At 44.1% G+C, this 17,290-nt stretch overlaps 2 protein-coding genes and 1 long non-coding RNA gene across 3 annotated transcripts in view; 2 read left to right on the forward strand and 1 right to left on the reverse strand.

The window, feature by feature from the left end:
- Positions 1-17,290, forward strand: part of LOC307208440 (uncharacterized protein) — a 76,465-nt gene that overhangs the window by 26,076 nt on the left and 33,099 nt on the right. The gene's annotated exons all lie outside the window — the stretch shown is intronic.
- Positions 2,474-13,171, reverse strand: SSNA1 (SS nuclear autoantigen 1). The gene is made up of 3 exons (XM_079996503.1): positions 13,096-13,171; positions 10,313-10,512; positions 2,474-2,601 (listed from the first exon to the last, which is right to left on the reverse strand). Exons 1-3 carry the CDS (start codon positions 13,145-13,147, stop codon positions 2,503-2,505), a joined length of 351 nt encoding a protein of 116 aa, XP_079852629.1. The 5' UTR covers positions 13,148-13,171; the 3' UTR covers positions 2,474-2,502.
- LOC307208441 lies at positions 15,804-16,244 on the forward strand. The gene is made up of 2 exons (XR_013835174.1): positions 15,804-15,854; positions 16,130-16,244. It is a non-coding gene; the product is annotated as an uncharacterized lncRNA (long non-coding RNA).

Here is a 17,290-nt window from a genome sequence, read left to right on the forward strand (position 1 = left end):
CATACATACCTGGCCATGTCGCCATTAATATTAATATTGTGTGTGTGTGTGTGCGCATACATGTACGTACGTACATACGTGTCTACCCGCGCCCCAAAAAAAACACACCAGGCGTCCATTACAGAGGGAAAAATCCCTTTATTCCGACACCAGACCACCCCCCGGTCCCGGGTTCGAGTCCCGCCCTTCCGGCCTCCTTGGCCCCGCCTTTCGCATCCGTGGCCTTAGCGTGCTTGCCGGCTTCCTTGCGCAGAACATTGAGGAGAGCCTGGGAGCTTTCCAGGATCTGGAAGGAAGAGGGGGTCAGGCTAGATGACCCTGGATGTATGTATGTGTATATATGTGTATATATATTTCTATATGTTTGTGTGTTTACATGTGTGTGTGTGTGTGTGTATAGATATGTATATGTATATATGGGTCTGTAGTGTATATATGTGTGTGTGTGTTTGACTGTTTATATGTGTGTGTGTATATATATGTGTGTGTGTGTGTGTGTAGATATGTATTTGTATATATGTATATGTGTGTGTGTGTGTATATATGTGTGTGTGTATAGATATGTATATGTGTGTGTGTATGTATGTATGTATATGTATGTTTTTGTGTATACATAAATGTGTATATGTGTATATGTATGTGTGTGTGTATGTTTATATATGTATATGTATGTTTTTGTGTATACATATATGTGTGTGTATATGTGTGTGTGTGTGTGTTTCTGTTTCTATGTATATGTGAGTATATGTCTCTGTATATATGTATATACATATGTGTGTGTGTAGTGTATATATGTGTATATATGTGTGTGTGTATGTTTATATATGTATATGTATGTTTTTGTGTATACATATATGTGTGTGTATATGTGTGTGTGTGTTTCTGTGTATATGTATATGTGAGTATATGTCTCTGTATATATGTATATATATATATATATGTGTGTGTGTAGTGTATATATGTGTATATATATGTGTGTGTATGTTTATATATGTATATGTATGTTTTTGTGTATACATATATGTGTGTATATGTGTGTGTGTGTTTCTGTGTATATGTATATGTGAGTATATGTCTCTGTATATATGTATATATATATGTGTGTGTGTAGTGTATGTGTGTGTGTGTGTGTATGTTTATATATGTGTGTTTCTGTGTATACATATATGTGTGTATATGAGTGTGTGTATATGAGGTATATGTGAGTATGTCTCTGTATATATGTATATACATTGTGTGTGTGTAGTGTAGTGTATACATGTGTGTATATATGTGTGTGTGTGTATATATATATATGTTTATATATGTATATGTATGTTTTTGTGTATACATATATGTGTATATATGTCTGTGTGTGTTTCTGTGTATATGTATATGTGAGTATATGTCTGTATATATATATGTGTGTGTGTGTGTAGTGTATATATGTGTGTGTGTGTGTGTGTGTATACGTATGTTTATATATATATATATGAATGTATATGAATGTTTTTGTGTGTGTGTATATATATATATGTGTGTGTGTGTGTAGTGTATATATGTGTGTATATATATATATGTGTGTGTGTGTATGTATACGTATGTATATGAATGTTTTTGTGTATATTTTTATGTATGTGTTTGTATGTATATATATATGTACACGAACGTATCTTTATATATGTATATATGTGAATATGTGTGTGTGTGTGTTGTGTGTATATGTATGTGCATATATGTGTATATATATTTATATATGTTTGTGTGTTTATATGTGTGTGTGTATATATGTATGTGTATGTATATATGTATGAATATGTATGTTTTTGCTTGCATACATATATATATGTGTGTATAGATATGTATAGATATGTTTATATATGTATATGTATATATGTGTGTGTGTATATATATGTATGTGTATGTATGTATGAATATGTATGTTTTTGCGTGCATACATATATATATGTGTGTCTAGATATGTATAGATATGTTTATATATATACATGTATATATGTGTGTGTGTATATATGTATGTGTATGTATATATGTATGAATATGTATGTTTTTGCGTGCATACATATATATATGTGTGTCTAGATATGTATAGATATGTTTATATATGTATATGTATATATGTGTGTGTATATATGTATGTGTATGTATGAATATGTATGGTTTTGCGTGCATACATATATATATGTGTGTCTAGATATGTCTAGATATGTTTATATATGTATATGTATATATGTGTGTGTGTGTATATGCATGTGTATGTATATATGTATGAATATGTATGTTTTGGCGTGCATACATATATCTATGTGTGTCAGTGTGTATAGATATGTATAGATATGTTTATATATGTATATGTATATATGTGTGTGCGTGTATATATGTACGTACGTACATACGTGTCTACCCGCGCCCCAAAAAAACCACACCAGGCGTCCGTTACAGAGGGAAAAATCCCTTTATTCCGACACCAGACCACCCCCCGGTCCCGGGTTCGAGTCCCGCCCTTCAGGCCTCTTTGGCCCCGCCTTTCACATCCGTGGCCTTAGCGAGGTTACCGGCTTCCTTGCGCAGAACATTGAGGAGAGTCTGGGAGCTTTCCAGGATCTGGAAGGAAAAAATCCCATTTTTACACTAATTTCTACCCCCAAAATCCCCTTTTTACACTGGATTTGAAGAAAAAATCCCCTTTTTACACTAGATTTGAAGAAAAAATCCCCCAAAAATCCAATTTTTACACTGAATTCTCCCCAAAAAATCCCATTTTTACACTGAATTCTCCCCCAAAAATCCCATTTTTACACTGAATTCTCCCCAAAAAATCCCATTTTTACACTGAATTCTCCCCCAAAATCCCATTTTCCACAATGATTACTCCCCCCCAAAATCCCATTTTTTCTCCCCCCAAAAAATCCCATTTTTTCACCAATTTTATCCCCCCAAAATCCCATTTCACCCCCCCCAAAAATCCCATTTTTTCACTGATTTTTTCCCCAAAATCCCATTTCTCCCCACCAAAAAATCCCATTTTTTCACTGATTTCCCCCCCAAAAAATCCCATTTTTTCACCAATTTCCCCCCCAAAATCCCATTTTTACACTAATTTCTACCCCCAAAATCCCATTTTACACTAATTTCTACCCCCAAAATCCCATTTTTACACTAATTTCTCCCCCCCAAATCCCATTTTTACACTAGATTTGAAGAAAAAAATCCCCTTTTTCCACTAGATTTGAAGAAAAATCCCCTTTTTACACTAGATTTGAAGAAAAAATCCCCTTTTTACACTAGATTTGAAGGAAAAAATCCCCCTTTTACACTAGATTTGAAGAAAAAATCCCCTTTTTACACTAGATTTGAAGAAAAAAATCCCCTTTTTACCTTAGATTTGAAGAAAAAAATCCCCTTTTTCCACTAGATTTGAAGAAAAAAATCCCCTTTTTCCACTAGATTTGAAGAAAAAATCCCCATTTTCCACTAGATTTGAAGAAAAAATCCCCTTTTTACACTAGATTTGAAGAAAAATCCCCATTTTTTCACCAATTTTATCCCCCCAAAATCCCATTTCACCCCCCCAAAAAAATCCCATTTTTTCACTGATTTTTTCCCCAAAATCCCATTTCTCCTCACCAAAAAATCCCATTTTTTCACTGATTTCCCCCCCCAAAAAAATCCCATTTTTTCACCCCCAAAATCCCATTTTTACATTAATTTCTCCCCAAAAAATCCCATTTTTACCCTGATTTCTCCCCCCAAAATCCCATTTTTACACTAATTTCTACCCCAAAATCCCCTTTTTCCACTAGATTTGAAGAAAAAATCCCCTTTTTACCTTAGATTTGAAGAAAAAAATCCACTTTTTCCACTAGATTTGAAGAAAAAAATCCCCTTTTTCCACTAGATTTGAAGAAAAAATCCCCTTTTTCCACTAGATTTGAAGAAAAAATCCCCTTTTTACACTAGATTTGAAGAAAAATCCCCATTTTTTCACCAATTTTATCCCCCAAAAATCCCATTTCACCCCCCAAAAAAATCCAATTTTTTCACTGATTTTTCCCCAAAATCCCATTTCTCCCCACCAAAAAATCCCATTTTTTCACTGATTCCCCCCCCCCAAAAAAACATCCCATTTTTTCACCAATTTCCCCCCCAAAATCCCATTTTTACATTAATTTCTCCCCAAAAAATCCCATTTTTACCCTGATTTCTCCCCCCAAAATCCCATTTTTACACTGAATTCTCCCCCAAAATCCCATTTTTACACTAATTTCTCCCCCCAAAATCCCATTTTTACACTAGATTTGAAGAAAAAATCCCCTTTTTACACTAGATTTGAAGAAAGAATCCCCTTTTTCCACTAGATTTGAAGAAAAAATCCCCTTTTTACACTGGATTTGAAGAAAAAAAATCCTCTTTTTACACTAGATTTGAAGAAAAAATCTCCTTTTTCCACTAGATTTGAAGAAAAAATCCCCTTTTTCCACTAGATTTGAAGAAAAAATCCCCTTTTTACACTAATTTGAAGAAAAAATCCCCTTTTTACACTGGATTTGAAGAAAAAATCCCCTTTTTACACTAGATTTGAAGAAAAAATCCCCTTTTTCCACTAGATTTCCAGGGTCAGACTAGATGATCCGGGAGCCCAATTTCCAAAAATCCCCTTTTTACCCTGAATTCTCCCCCCAAAATCCGATTTTTACACGATTTCTCCCCCCAAAATCCCATTTTTACCCTGAATTCTCCCCCCAAAATCCCATTTTTCCACTGATATCTCCCCCCAAAATCCCATTTTTTTCACTGATTCCCCCCCAAAATCCCATTTTTTCACCAATTTCTCCCCCCAAAAATCCCATTTTTTCACCAATTTCTCCCTCAAAAAATCCCATTCCCCCCAATTTCTCCCTCAAAAATCCCATTTTTCACACTGATTTCTCTCTCCAAAATACCATTTTTCCACTGATTCCCCCCAATCCCATTTTTTCACCAATTCCCCCCCCAAATCCCATTTTTGCACCAATTTCTCCCCCCAAAAACCCCAGCTTTTCACTGATCTCACCCCCAAAATTCACATTTTTTCACTGATTTCTGATTTCACGGATTTTTTTTCACTGATTTCACCAATTCCTCCCACCTTCATGTACACCGCCTCCGTCTCACTGATTTCTCCCCCCCAAAATTATATTTTTTCACCGATTTCTTCCCCCAATATCCCATTTTTTTCACTGATCCCCCCCCCAAAAAAATCACATTTTCACGGATTTCTGATTTCACCAATTTTTCCCACCTTCATGTACGCCGCCTCCGCCTCACTGATTTCTCCCCCCAAAAATCTCATTTTTTCACCAATTTCTTCCCCCAAAATCCAAATTTTTCACTGATCTCACCCCCAAAAATTCACATTTTTTCACTGATTTCGGATTTCACTGATTTTTTTCACCAATTTGTCCCACCTTCGTGCACGCCGCCTCCGCCTCACTGATTTCTCCCCCCAAAAATCTCATTTTTTCACCAATTTCTTCCCCCAAAATCCCATTTTTTCACTGATCTCACACCCCAAAATTCACATTTGTTTCACTGATTTCTGATTTCACGGTTTTTTTCCACTGATTTCACCAATTCTCCCCACCTTCATGTACACCGCCTCCGCCTCACTGATTTCTCCCCCCAAAAATCTCATTTTTTCACCAATTTCTCCCCCCCAAAATCCCATTTTTTCACTGATCTAACCCCCCCAAAAAATTCGCATTTTTTTGACTGATTTCACATTTCACTGATTTTTCTCTCTCACTTATTTCACCAATTTTTCCCACCTTCATGTACACCGCCTCCGTCTCACTGATTTCTCCCCCCCAATTTTTTTTCACCGATTTCTTCCCCCAATATCCTTTTTTTTCCACTGATCCCCCAAAAAAATCACATTTTTCACTGATTTCTGATTTCACCAATTTTTCCCACCTTCATGTACGCCGCCTCCGTCTCACTGATTTCTCCCCCCAAAAATCTCATTTTTTCACCAATTTCTTCCCCCCAAATCCCATTTTTTCACTGATCTCACCCCCCAAAATTCACATTTTTTCACTGATTTCTGATTTCACGGATTTTTTTTCACTGATTTCACCAATTCTCCCCACCTTCATGTACACCGCCTCCGTCTCACTGATTTCTCCCCCCAAAATCTTATTTTTTCACTGATTTCTTTCCCCAAAATCGCTTTTCACTGATCTCACCCCCAAAATTCACATTTTTTCACTGATTTCTGATTTCACTGATTTTTTTCACCAATTTGTCCCACCTTCGTCTACGCCACCTCCGTCTCACTGATTTCTCCCCCCAAAAATCTCATTTTTTCACCAATTTCTTCCCCCAAATCCCATTTTTTCACTGATCTCACCCCCAAAAATTCACGTTTTTTCACTGATTTCTGATTTCACGGATTTTTTTTTTCACCGATTTCACCAATTCTCCCCACCTTCATGTACGCCGCCTCCGTCTCACTGATTTCTCCCCCCAAAATCTCATTTTTTTCACCGATTTCGTTCCCCAAAATCCCATTTTTTCACTGATCTCACCCCCAAAAGTTCACTGATCTCACCCCCATTTTTTCACTGATTTCTGATTTCACAGATTTTTTTTTCACTGATTTCACCAATTCTCCCCACCTTCATGTACACCGCCTCCGTCTCACTGATTTCTCCCCCCAAAAATCTCATTTTTTCCACCAATTTCTTCCCCCAAAATCCCATTTTTTCACTGATCTCACCCCCAAAATTCACATTTTTTCACTGATTTCTGATTTCACTGATTTTTTTTCACCAATTTGTCCCACCTTCGTGCACGCCGCCTCCGTCTCACTGATTTCTCCCCCCCAAAATCTCATTTTTTCACCAATTTCTTCCCATTTTTTCACTGATCTCACCCCCCAAAATTCACATTTTTTCACTGATTTCTGATTTCACGGATTTTTTTTCCACCGATTTCACCAATTCTCCCCACCTTCATGTACGCCGCCTCCGTCTCACTGATTTCTCCCCCCCAAAAATCTCATTTTTTCACCGATTTCTTTCCCCAAAATCCCATTTTTACACTGATCTCACCCCCAAAAATTCACATTTTTTCTCTGATTTCTGATTTCACGGATTTTTTTTCCACAGATTTCACCAATTCTCCCCACCTTCATGTACACCGCCTCCGTCTCACTGATTTCTCCCCCCAAAATCTCATTTTTTCACCGATTTCTTTCCCCAAAATCGCTTTTCACTGATCTCACCCCCAAAAATTCACATTTTTTTCCACTGATTTCTGATTTCACGGATTTTTTTCCCACTGATTTCACCAATTCTCCCCACCTTCATGTACGCCGCCTCCGTCTCACTGATTTCTCCCCCCAAAAATCTCATTATTTTCACCAATTTCTTCCCCCAAAATCCCATTTTTTCACTGATCTAACCCCCCAAAAAAATTCACATTTTTTTCACTGATTTCTCATTTCACGGATTTTTCTCTCTCACTTATTTCACCAATTTTCCCCACCTTCATGTACACCGCCTCCGTCTCACTGAATCCTCCCCCCAAAAATCTCATTTTTTCACCAATTTCTTCCCCCACAATCCCATTTTTTCACTGATCTCACCCCCAAAAAATCACATTTTTTTCACTGATTTCTGATTTCACTGATTTTTTTCACCAATTCTCCCCACCTTCATGTACGCCGCCTCCGTCTCACTGATTTCTCCCCCCAAAAATCTCATTATTTTCACCAATTTCTTCCCCCAAAATCCCATTTTTTCACTGATCTAACCCCCCAAAAAAATTCACATTTTTTTCACTGATTTCTCATTTCACGGATTTTTCTCTCACACTTATTTCACCAATTTTCCCCACCTTCATGTACACCGCCTCCGTCTCACTGATTTCTCCCCCCAAAATCTCATTTTTTCACCAATTTCTTCCCCCAAAATCCCATTTTTTCACTGATCTCACCCCAAAATTCACATTTTTTCACTGATTTCTGATTTCACTGATTTTTTTCACCAATTTGTCCCACCTTCGTGCACGCCGCCTCCGTCTCACTGATTTCTCCCCCCCCAAAATCTCATTTTTTTTCACCAATTTCTTCCCCCAAAATCCCATTTTTTCACTGATCTCACCCCCAAAAATTCACATTTTTTTTCACTGATTTCTGATTTCACGGATTTTTTCCCCACTGATTTCACCAATTCTCCCCACCTTCATGTACGCCGCCTCCGTCTCACTGATTTCTCCCCCCAAATTTATTTTTTTTCACCGATTTCTTCCCCCAATATCCCATTTTTTTCACTGAGCCCCCCCAAAAATCATATTTTTCACTGATTTCTGATTTCACCAATTTTTCCCACCTTCATGTACGCCGCCTCCGTCTCACTGATTTCTCCCCCCAAAAATCTCATTTTCCCACCAATTTCTTCCCCCCAAATCCCATCATTTCACTGATCTCACCCCCAAAAATTCACATTTTTTCACTGATTTCTGATTTCACTGATTTTTTCACTGATCTCACCAATTTGTCCCACCTTCATGTACGCCGCCTCCGTCTCACTGATTTCTCCCCCCAAAAATCTCATTTTTTCACCAATTTCTTCCCATTTTTTCACTGATCTCACCCCCAAAAATTCAGTTTTTTCACTGATTTCTGATTTCACTGATTTTTTTCACTGATCTCACCAATTTGTCCCACCTTCGTACACGCCGCCTCCGTCTCACTGATTTCTCCCCCCAAAATTTTTTTTCACCGATTTCTTCCCCCAAAATCCCATTTTTTTTCACTGATCTCACCCCCAAAAATTCACATTTTTTTCACTGATTTCTGATTTCACAGATTTTTTTCACTGATCTCACCAATTTGTCCCACCTTCGTGCACGCCGCCTCCGTCTCACTGATTTCTCTCCCCCAAATCTCATTTTTTCACCGATTTCTTTCCCCAAAATCGCTTTTCACTGATTTCTCATTTCACTGATTTTTCTCTCTCACTTATTTCACCGATTTTCACATTTTTTCACTGATTTCTGATTTCACAGATTTTTTTTCACTGATCTCACCAATTTTCCCCACCTTCATGTACGCCGCCTCCGTCTCACTGATTTCTCCCCCCCAAAATCTCGTTTTTCACCAATTTCTTCCCCCAAAATCCCATTTTTTCACTGATCTCACCCCCCAAAATTCACATTTTCACTGATTTCTGATTTCACTGATTTTTTTCACCAATTTGTCCCACCTTCGTGCACGCCGCCTCCGTCTCACTGATTTCTCTCCCCCAAATCTCATTTTTTCACCGATTTCTTTCCCCAAAATCGCTTTTCACTGATTTCTCATTTCACTGATTTTTCTCTCTCACTTATTTCACCAATTTTCACATTTTTTCACTGATTTCTGATTTCACAGATTTTTTTTCACTGATCTCACCAATTTTCCCCACCTTCATGTACGCCGCCTCCGTCTCACTGATTTCTCCCCCCCAAAATCTCGTTTTTTCACCAATTTCTTCCCCCAAAATCCCATTTTTTCACTGATCTCACCCCCCAAAATTCACATTTTCACTGATTTCTGATTTCACTGATTTTTTTTCACCAATTTGTCCCACCTTCGTGCACGCCGCCTCCGTCTCACTGATTTCTCCCCCCCAAAATCTCATTTTTCACCAATTTCTTCCCCCCAAATCCCATTTTTTCACTGATCTCACCCCCCAAAATTCACATTTTTTTCCACTGATTTCTGATTTCACTGATTTTTTTTCCACCGATTTCACCAATTCTCCCCACCTTCATGTACGCCGCCTCCGTCTCACTGATTTCTCCCCCCCAAAATCTCATTTTTCCACCAATTTCTTCCCCCCAAATCCCATTATTTCACTGATCTCACCCCCAAAAATTCACATTTTTTCACTGATTTCTGATTTCACTGATTTTTTTCACCAATTTGTCCCACCTTCATGTCCGCCGCCTCCGTCTCACTCCCCCCAAAATCTCATTTTTTCACCAATTTCTTCCCCCAAAATCCCATTTTTTCACTGATCTAACCCCCCAAAAAAATTCGCATTTTTTTCACTGATTTCTCATTTCACTGATTTTTCTCTCTCACTTATTTCACCAATTTTTCCCACCTTCATGTACGCCGCCTCCGTCTCACTGATTTCTCCCCCCCCAAAATCTCATTTTTTCACCAATTTCTTCCCCCCAAATCCCATTTTTTCACTGATCTCACCCCCAAAAATTCACATTTTTTTTTCACTGATTTCTGATTTCACGGATATTTTTTTTCACCGATTTCACCAATTCTCCCCACCTTCATGTACGCCGCCTCCGTCTCGGCGATGGTGCGGTCGAACTCGTTGCGCGAGGCCATTTTCCGCGCCAAGCTCTCGTTGACGCGCGACAGCTTGTCCGTCAAAACCCGAATGTCGTTTTGGAGTTTCGATTTCTCTTCCTCCTCCTGGCGGATCTGCTTGCTCAGTTCGTCCCGTTTGAGGGACAGGTCCTCAATGCCTGGGGAAAGAATAGGAATAATAATAATAATAATAATAATAATAATAATAATATTGATAATAATAATAATAATAATAATAATAATAATAATAATAATAATAATAAAGTAATAATAACAATATTGATAATAATAATATTGATAATAATAATAAGATCCTCAATGCCTGGGGAAATAATAATAATAATAATAATAATAATATTGATGATGATGATGATGATGATAATAATAATAATAATATTGATAATAATATTGATAATAATAATATTGATAATAATAATAAGGTCCTCAATGCCTGGGGAAATAATAATAATAATAATAATAATAATGTAATAATAATATTAATAATAATAATAATAATAATAATAATAATAATAATAATAATATTGATAATAATAATAAGGTCCTCAATGCCTGGGGAAATAATAATAATAATAATAATAATAATAATATTGATAATAATATTGATAATAATAATATTGATAATAATAATAAGGTCCTCAATGCCTGGGGAAATAATAATAATAATAATAATATTGTTAATAATATTGATGATAATAATAATAATGATAAGGTAATAATAATAATATTGATAATTATATTGATAATAATAATAATTATTATAATAATATTGATAATAATAATAAGGTCCTCCATTCCTGGGGAAATAATAATAATAGTGATAATAATAATATTGATAATATTAATAATATTAATATTGATAAGGATAAGAATAGTAAGAATTAACAATAATAAGAATGTTCCTTTTCTCCCATTTGAGGGAAAGGTCCTCAATGCCTGGGAATTAATAATAATAATAATAATAATAATAATAAGTAATGCCTGGGTATTAATAATAATATTAATAATAATAGTAATACTAATACTAATAGGAATTCAATAATAATAATAATAATAATAATAAGAGATTTAATATTATTATTATTATTATTATTATTAATAACAACGTCCTCCAATATTAAGAAGATGTATCTCAGTACCTGGAGATTGAATAATAATAATAATAATAATAATAATAAGGTCCTCCATACCTAGAGATTTAGTCACAAAAACATGAATATTAATATTTTTATTATTTTATTATTAATAATATTAATATTAATACCACTCATAATAATCAGCTGGAGATTCAAGGTTCTCATAATGAAATATATTCACAGGGTCATAATTAAAATGAAGAATGATTACATTTAAACAATAATAATAATAATAATAATAATAATAATAAATTTAATAAATTTATTGGGGAAAATCGAGCTAGGCTTCGTCGCCATAGCAACCCCGCTAGGCCGCCGCCCCGCCCCTTCTAAGCGGCCTGGCCAATCGCCACGCGCGTCCTCTCACGCCTTAGACACGTCTCCGCCCCTCACGCCTCCGCGGCCAATCGCAACGCTCCGAATTTCCCGCCCGCCGCCTAGCCTGCCTCCCATTGGCCGCCTCGTGGCGCCTCAGCCAATCAGCGCCGGGCTGGCTCCGGCGCCGCCCGGGCAACGCGGCCTACTAAGACTAAGAGCAACGCGCGGCCTCTCCCGCCTGCGCCCGCCCCTCGCCCCGCGCGGCCAATGACAACGCTCGAAACTTCCCGCCCCCGCTCCCATTGGTCGCCTCGCTAGGCCTCCAAACGGCGCGGCCAATCGGAACGCTCGGAACTTCCCGCCCCCGCTCCCATTGGTCGCCTCGCTCCGCCTCCAAACCGCGCGGCCAATCGGAACGCGCGGCCTCTCCCGCCCCTCGCACCGCGCGGCCTATGACAACGCTCGGAACTTCCCGCCCCCGCTCCCATTGGTCGCCTCGCTCCGCCTCCAAACGGCGCGGCCAATAGGAACGCGCGTCCTTCCCCCTCCTCCGCTCCGTCTCCAATAGCGACGCGAGGCATTTCCCGCCCGTCGCCGCCGGCCAATCGCAGCCACGTCTCCCTAGCAACGCGCCGAAACGTGCCCGCCCCTCGCCCAATGGCAAGGCTCGGCCTTTCCCTCCGCCTCTCCCATTGGCCGCCTCGCTCCCAGCAGCGCCTAGCAACGCGCCGAAACGTACCCGCCCCTCGCGTCCGCTCGCCCAATGGCAACGCCCGGCCTGTCCCTCCGCCTCTCCCATTGGCCGCCTCGCTCCTAGCAGCGCCTAGCAACGCCTCCCTAGCAACGCGGCCTCCCCTCAAAGCGCGTCGAAAAGTACCCGCCCCTCGCGGCCGCTCGCCCAATGGCAACGCTCGGCCTCTCCCTCCGCCTCTCCCATTGGCCGCCTAGCAACGTCTCCCTAGCAACGCGCCGAAACGTGCCCGCCCCTCGCGGCCTCTCGCCCAATGGCAACGCCCGGCCTCTCCCTCCGCCTCTCCCATTGGCCGCCTCGCTCCCGGCAGCCCCTAGCAACGCCTCCCTAGCAACGCGCCGAAACGTGCCCGCCCCCCGCGTCCGCTCGCCCAATGGCAACGCCCGGCCTGTCCCTCCGCCTCTCCCATTGGCCGCCTCGCTCCTAGCAGCGCCTAGCAACGCCTCCCTAGCAACGCGGCCTGCTCCCTCCGCCGAAGCCTGAGCTCGAGTAGCCGCCTGGCCCAGCCTTCGCCTCACATTTGACCAGCTCGTTGTTGTAGCTCTGGAGCGCCGCCCCTTGCTGCGTCATCGCCGCGTCACCGACGCCTCGCCTCGCCTCACGGACCTCGCGCGTCGCCGCCCGAACGCCGACAGCTCCGCGCATGCGCACAGGCGCGGACGGGGCCTCCGACGTTCGGACGCGAAAGGGAACAAGCTATGGGGCGGGGGGGGGGAATTATAGAAGCGCTGGGCGGGAGGGATCCACTTGACCGGAGGGATCCGTTGGGTGGGAGGGATCCACTGGGATCCACTGGGTGGGAGGGATCTGCTGGGTTGAGAGATCCGCTGGGTGAGAGGGATCCGCTGGGTTGAGAGATCTGCTGGGTGGGAGGGATCCGCTGGGTTGAGAGATCCGCTGGGTGGGAGGGATCTGCTGGGTTGAGAGATCCGCTGGGTGGGAGGGATCTGCTGGGTTGAGAGATCCGCTGGGTGGGAGGGATCTGCTGGGTTGAGAGATCCGCTGGGTGGGAGGGATCTGCTGGGTTGAGAGATCCGCTGGGTGGGAGGGATCTGCTAGGTTGAGAGATCCACTCGGTGGGAGGGATCTGCTGGGTTGAGAGATCCGCTCGGTGGGAGGGATCTGCTGGGTTGAGAGATCCGCTGGGTGGGAGGGATCTGCTGGGTTGAGAGATCCGCTGGGTGGGAGGGATCTGCTGGGTTGAGAGATCCGCTGGGTGGGAGGGATCTGCTGGGTTGAGAGATCCGCTGGGTGGGAGGGATCTGCTGGGTTGAGAGATCCGCTGGGTGGGAGGGATCTGCTAGGTTGAGAGATCCACTCGGTGGGAGGGATCTGCTGGGTTGAGAGATCCGCTCGGTGGGAGGGATCTGCTGGGTTGAGAGATCCGCTCGGTGGGAGGGATCTGCTGGGTTGAGAGATCCGCTCGGTGGGAGGGATCTGCTGGGTTGAGAGATCCGCTCGGTGGGAGGGATCTGCTGGGTTGAGAGATCCGCTCGGTGGGAGGGATCTGCTGGGTTGAGAGATCCGCTGGGTGGGAGGGATCTGCTGGGTTGAGAGATCCGCTGGGTGGGAGGGATCTGCTGGGTTGAGAGATCTGCTCGGTGGGAGGGATCTGCTTGGTTGAGAGATCCGCTCGGTGGGAGGGATCTGCTGGGTTGAGAGATCCGCTCGGTGGGAGGGATCTGCTGCGTTGAGAGATCCGCTCGGTGGGAGGGATCTGCTGGGTTGAGAGATCCGCTGGGTCGGAGGGATCCGCTGGGTCGGAGGGATCCACTGGGTCGGAGGGATCCACTGGGTTGAGAGATCCTCTGGGTGGGAGGGATCTGCTGGGTTGAGAGATCCGCTCGGTGGGAGGGATCTGCTGGGTTGAGAGATCTGCTGGGTGGGAGGGATCTGCTGCGTTGAGAGATCCGCTGGGTGGGAGGGATCTGCTGCGTTGAGAGATCCGCTCGGTGGGAGGGATCGGCTGGGTTGAGAGATCCGCTGGGTGGGAGGGATCTGCTGGGTTGAGAGATCCTCTGGGTGGGAGGGATCTGCTGCGTTGAGAGATCCGCTGGGTGGGAGGGATCTGCTGGGTTGAGAGATCCGCTGGGTCGGAGGGATCTGCTGGGTCGGAGGGATCTGCTGGGTTGAGAGATCCTCTGGGTGGGAGGGATCTGCTGCGTTGAGAGATCCACTCGGTGGGAGGGATCGGCTGGGTTGAGAGATCCGCTGGGTGGGAGGGATCTGCTGTGTTGAGAGATCCGCTCGGTGGGAGGGATCTGCTGGGTTGAGAGATCCGCTTGGTGGGAGGGATCTGCTGGGTTGAGAGATACGTTGGGTCGGGGATCCACTGGGTGGGGGGTCGGCATTGTCGGAGGGAACCGCTGGGTGGGAGGGATCGGCTAGGCGTGAGAGATCCACCGGGTGGAAGGGATCCACTGGGTGCCGTCCATTTGGGACGCTACGGTTCCCAAGGCTGGGAGCTGAAGTGCCGGTGCAAGAGATCCTCTGGGTGGGAGAGATCCGCTGGGTGGGAGAGATCCACTGGGTGCTATGGTTCCCGCACAATAAAGTCCCCCCCAGGAATTGAATCGCCAGGTGGGAGAGATCCTCCAGGTGGTAGAGATCCACTGGGCGCCGTCCGTTTGGGGATGCTACGGTTCCCAAGGCTGGGAACGGAAGTGCCGGGTGCAAGAGATCCACTGGGTGCAAGAGATCCACTGGGCGCCGTCTGTTTGAGGGCGCTAAGGTTCCCACACAATAAAGCTGTTTGATCGGAAGCAAAGCGCCTGGTTTTTTCCTCCAAGGCCGGGAACTGAAGCGCCGGGTGCGAGAGATCCACTGGGGGCGAGAGATCCACTGGTGCAAGAGATCTGTTTGGGGACGCTGCGGTTCCCACGCAATAAAGTCCCTTCTTTGCAACAAAGCGCCTGGGTATTCCCCACTGGGAAATGAAGCGCTGTGTGCGATAGATCTGCTGGGTGGGAGGGATCCACTGGGTGGGAGAGATCCACTGGGTGCAATCCGTTTGAGGACGCTACAGTTCCCACACAATAAAAGTTATTTATTCACAAGCAAAGCGCCTGTTCTTTTCCTCCAAGGCCGGGAACTGAAGCACCGGGTGCGAGAGATCCACTGGGTGTGAGAGATCCACTGGGTGTGAGAGATCCACTGGGTGCCCTCTGTTTGGGACGCTATAATTCCCACATGATAAAGTTATTTATTCATAAGTAAAGTGCCTGGTTTTTTCCTCCAAGGCCGGGAACTGAAGCGCCGGGTGAGAGAGATCCACTGGGTGTGAGAGATCCACTGGGTGTGAGAGATCCACTGGGTGATGTTCCTTTGAGGATGCTACAGTTCCCACGCAATAATCTGTTTGCAAGCAAAGCGCCTTGTTTCTTCATGGCTGGGAACTGAAGCGCCGGGTGCGAGAGAGATCCACTAGATCCCATGGTTCCCACACGATAAAGCTATTTGTTTGCAAATCAATCTCCAGGGTTTTCTCCCCTAGGCTGGGAATTGAAGCGCCGGGTGCGAGAGGCACGGGGTGCGAGATCCACTGGGCGCCAGTTTTGAGAGATCCACTGGGTGGGGGAGATCCACTGGGTGGGAGAGATCCACTGGGCGCCGCCTGTTTGAGGGTACTAAGGTTCCCACACAATAAAGCTATTTGTTCGGAATCAAAGCGCCTGGTTGTTTCTCTAAGGCTGGGAACTGAAGCGCCGGGTGGGAGAGATCCTCTGGGTGGGAGAGATCCACTGGGTGGGAGAGATCCACTGGGCGCCCTCTGTTTGAGGGTACTAAGGTTCCCACACAGTAAAGCTGTTTGTTCGGAATCAAAGCACCTGGTTTTATTCTCCAAGGCTGGGAACTGAAGCGCCGGGTGGGAGAGATCTACTGGGTGGGAGAGATCCACTGGGTGGGAGAGATCCACTGGGCGCCGTCCGTTTGGGAACGCTACGGTTCCCACACAATGAAGTTACTTGTTCACAAGCAAAGCGCCTGGTTTTATTCTCCAAGGCTGGGAACTGAAGCGCCGGGTGGGAGAGATCCGCTGGGTGGGAGAGATCCGCTGGTGCAAGTGATCTGTTTGGGGACGCTACAGTTCCCACACAATAAAACTATTGGTTGGCAAGGAAAGCGCCTGGGTTTTAACTCCAAGGCTGGGAACTGAAGCGTCGGGTGGGAGAGATCCACTGGGTGGGAGAGATCCACTGGGTGGGAGAGATCCCCTGGGCGCCGTCCGTTTGGGAACGCGACGGTTCCCACACAATGAAGTTACTTGTTCAAAAGCAAAGCGCCTGGTTTTATTCTCCAAGGCTGGGAACTGAAGCGCCGGGTGGGAGAGATCCGCTGGGTGGGGGAGATCCACTGGGTGGGAGAGATCCACTGGTGCAAGTGATCTGTTTGGGGACGCTACAGTTCCCACACAATAAAACTCTTTGTTGGCAAGGAAAGCGCCTGGGTTTTAACTCCAAGGCTGGGAACTGAAGCGTCGGGTGGGAGAGATCCACTGGGTGGGAGAGATCCACCCAGGTGGGAGAGATCCACTGGTGCAAGTGATCTGTTTGGGGACGCTACAGTTCCCACACAATAAAACTATTTGTTGGCAAGGAAAGCGCCTGGGTTTTAACTCCAAGGCTGGGAACTGAAGCGTCGGGTGGGAGAGATCCACTGGGTGGGAGAGATCCACTGGGTGCTATGGTTCCTGCACAATAAAGTCCCCCCATG

This window comes from Podarcis cretensis (genome assembly GCF_951804945.1).
Source record: "Podarcis cretensis genome assembly, contig: SCAFFOLD_38, whole genome shotgun sequence".
Lineage (NCBI taxonomy): Eukaryota > Metazoa > Chordata > Lepidosauria > Squamata > Lacertidae > Podarcis > Podarcis cretensis.

Excerpts from the sequence above, each read along its gene's own strand:
- SSNA1 (XM_079996503.1), bottom strand. The coding sequence starts at position 13,147 with ATGACGCAGCAAGGGGCGGCGCTCCAGAGCTACAACAACGAGCTGGTC. Across the intron at positions 10,513-13,095 it reads CAACAACGAGCTGGTCAAAT|GCATTGAGGACCTGTCCCTC; the intron begins GTGAGGCGAAGG and ends TTCTTTCCCCAG. Across the intron at positions 2,602-10,312 it reads CGGAGGCGGCGTACATGAAG|ATCCTGGAAAGCTCCCAGAC; the intron begins GTGGGGAGAATT and ends TTTTCCTTCCAG.